This window comes from Portunus trituberculatus, chromosome 10 (assembly GCF_017591435.1).
Source record: "Portunus trituberculatus isolate SZX2019 chromosome 10, ASM1759143v1, whole genome shotgun sequence".
Lineage (NCBI taxonomy): Eukaryota > Metazoa > Arthropoda > Malacostraca > Decapoda > Portunidae > Portunus > Portunus trituberculatus.
The window spans coordinates 5,936,583-5,939,082 of NC_059264.1; the positions used below are offsets into that span (position 1 = coordinate 5,936,583).

Consider the following 2,500-nt stretch of genomic DNA (forward strand, 5'->3'; position numbering starts at 1 on the left):
CCCAATAATTCATAACTCCTACCTGACCTTAAGCAACATGACATGGAACACTTACTTAATCTTATTCATTCTTATCTTTTGGTAATCTTATCAAAAAAGACATCACTCGGATTGAAGTAAGGACAAATATTCGGTGTTCATAATAGTTACTGAATGAGAGAGAGAGAGAGAGAGAGAGAGAGAGAGAGAGAGAGAGAGAGAGAGAGAGGAGAGATGTTAACTTTATCAAACGTAACCTGAGTGAATTTAACCTAACGTATCCTAACCTTATATTGACCTTTTCTAACTTTATCTAGTGTATTGTAACCTTTTCCTAACCTAACCACGTATTGGACTATTCTATCTCTATCTAATGAATTCTAACCTTTTCTAACGTACGCTAGTTTTTTTACCTAATCTTTCTTAGTCTGACCTGAGGGAGGTATCGAGGCATTTGCTCCCTAATTCTGGCTGACGTTTTTCCTCCTTGTTAGAGAGCCAGCACTCAAGTTGGCCTTTTTCTTTTTAATATTTTCTTTTTTTAATTGTTTGTGTTAAATTAGGTTAAGTTAAGATAAAATTAGGTTAGGTTGAGTTACTTCATGTTGGCTTAGGTTCAATGATGGTTGGACTCTCTCTCTCTCTCTCTCTCTCTCTCTCTCTCTCTACATAAAAAAATATGATCTAAGCTTATGTGACCTAATGTAAGCTGACCTACCTTTAACCTTACCTCTCAGCCAATATAACCTGATGTTTTCCTAATTAGATCCAACTTAAATTTCACCTGATCTAACCTAATCTTAGCTTGGCATACCTGAACCTATTACCACTTCACTTAACCTCACCTAATCTAACTTAACCTCACCTGCCCACAACGTGACCTCACTGACCCTAAGCTAACATCAACTAACTCGACTTAACGTAATCTTATCTAGCGTAACCTAACCTAACTTAACAAAACTCACCTTCACCTAACCTCGAAATGATCTCACTGAAGTAACTCAACCTAACCTAATCTTATCTTAACTTTACCTAATTTAATATAACTTAACTAACCTAACCTAACCTAACCTAACCTTACCTAACCCAACTTAACTTCCCTCACCTAAAGTTGCAAGAGTTAACCAGTACTCTCAATCATTCACCCGCTTCTCGGACACACTCTGGAACTCCCTGCCTGCTTCTGTATTTCCACCTTCCCATGACACAAACTCATTTAAAGCGGAAGGGAAGATTCAAAACATCTTTCCTCTTATTTTTTGGCTAACTCTTGAACTTTTTTCGGGGACTGGTATCTAAATGGGCCTTTTTGTTGCCCTTGGCTGGTTTTCCCCTCTTACAAATAAAAAAAAAAAAGAACCTGATAATTTAACCTTATCTAACCAAACCAAACCTAAGCTAACCTAACCTAACCTAATCTCTTAAACTAACCTTATCTAACTTAACCAAACCTAACCTAACCCAACCTAACGTGATTTACCCTAACCTAACCTAACTTTGACTACCTTCACCCAGTCACAGAAGCTAAGCCAGCCATGAAGGTGACCAAGAGCAAAACATTCGTGGCCAACAACACAGCGTCAACCAGAGACGGTAAGTGAGAGGGAGGAAGTGTTGGAAGCCTGTGTGTCATTTCTCTCTCTCTCTCTCTCTCTCTCTCTCTCTCATTTTACCTAACTTTCTCTATCCTTTACAAACCCTTTTCTCTCCGCTTTCCTTTTACTTTCAATGTCCATCTCTAACTTTCTATTTCCTTTGTGTTCCTCACCTTTTTATTCCTAGTCTGTCCTCCCTCTCTCTCTCTCTCTCTCTCTCTCTCTCTCTTGCATTTTCCCTTTCTCAATATCTACAGTTCATTCCTCTCTCCTTCCTCATTCTCTCATCTCTCTCATTTTCACATCACCTACTTTACGATCTCATTTCTCAGTTCACGCATCTCTTATAAATATTTCTTAAGGTTTACAATATTTCCTTCTGAGTTTATGAAATAACAACAATCCAATTTAAACAGTTTTTCTTCATTTTTTACGATTTTTTTTAACTCTATTTTTCATGCTTTCTCCTCAAATTATGACTGTTTTTAGTTTTACAGTTTTTATTCAATTAACATATGTGATTTTTGTTTTTATTTATTTACAGTTGCTCCTCATTTTTATCACAATTTTCATGTTTTCCTGTTGAATTTTACGAATATTTTTTTTTTTTTTAGTTTAGTTTCTTATTTTACGAATATTTTGTCTAAATTTTCTAGTTTCTCTTTAATTTACGAACTCTTTCTCGGATTTTCTTAGTTTCCTTCTTAATTTACAAACGTTTTTTCCTCAGTTTACGAAATTTTTCCTGAATTTCACAGTTTACGAATATTTTGCCTAAATCTCACAGTTTCCCTTTAAGATACGAATATTTTGTAAATTTTCCAGTTTCTTCTGAATTTACAAAATATTTTCTTACTTTCTTATTTAATTTACATACTTTTTTTTCTAACTTACAAATAATAACCTTAAAATTTTCCCAGTTTCTC

At 35.0% G+C, this 2,500-nt stretch overlaps 1 protein-coding gene across 1 annotated transcript in view; it reads left to right on the forward strand.

Annotated features, from left to right (window-relative positions):
* Window positions 1-2,500, forward strand: part of LOC123501854 — an 82,283-nt gene that overhangs the window by 43,982 nt on the left and 35,801 nt on the right. Inside the window, exon 6 of the mRNA XM_045250892.1 lies at window positions 1,495-1,572. Coding sequence (XP_045106827.1) covers window positions 1,495-1,572 — 78 coding nt within the window. The remainder of the gene's footprint in view (window positions 1-1,494; window positions 1,573-2,500) is intronic.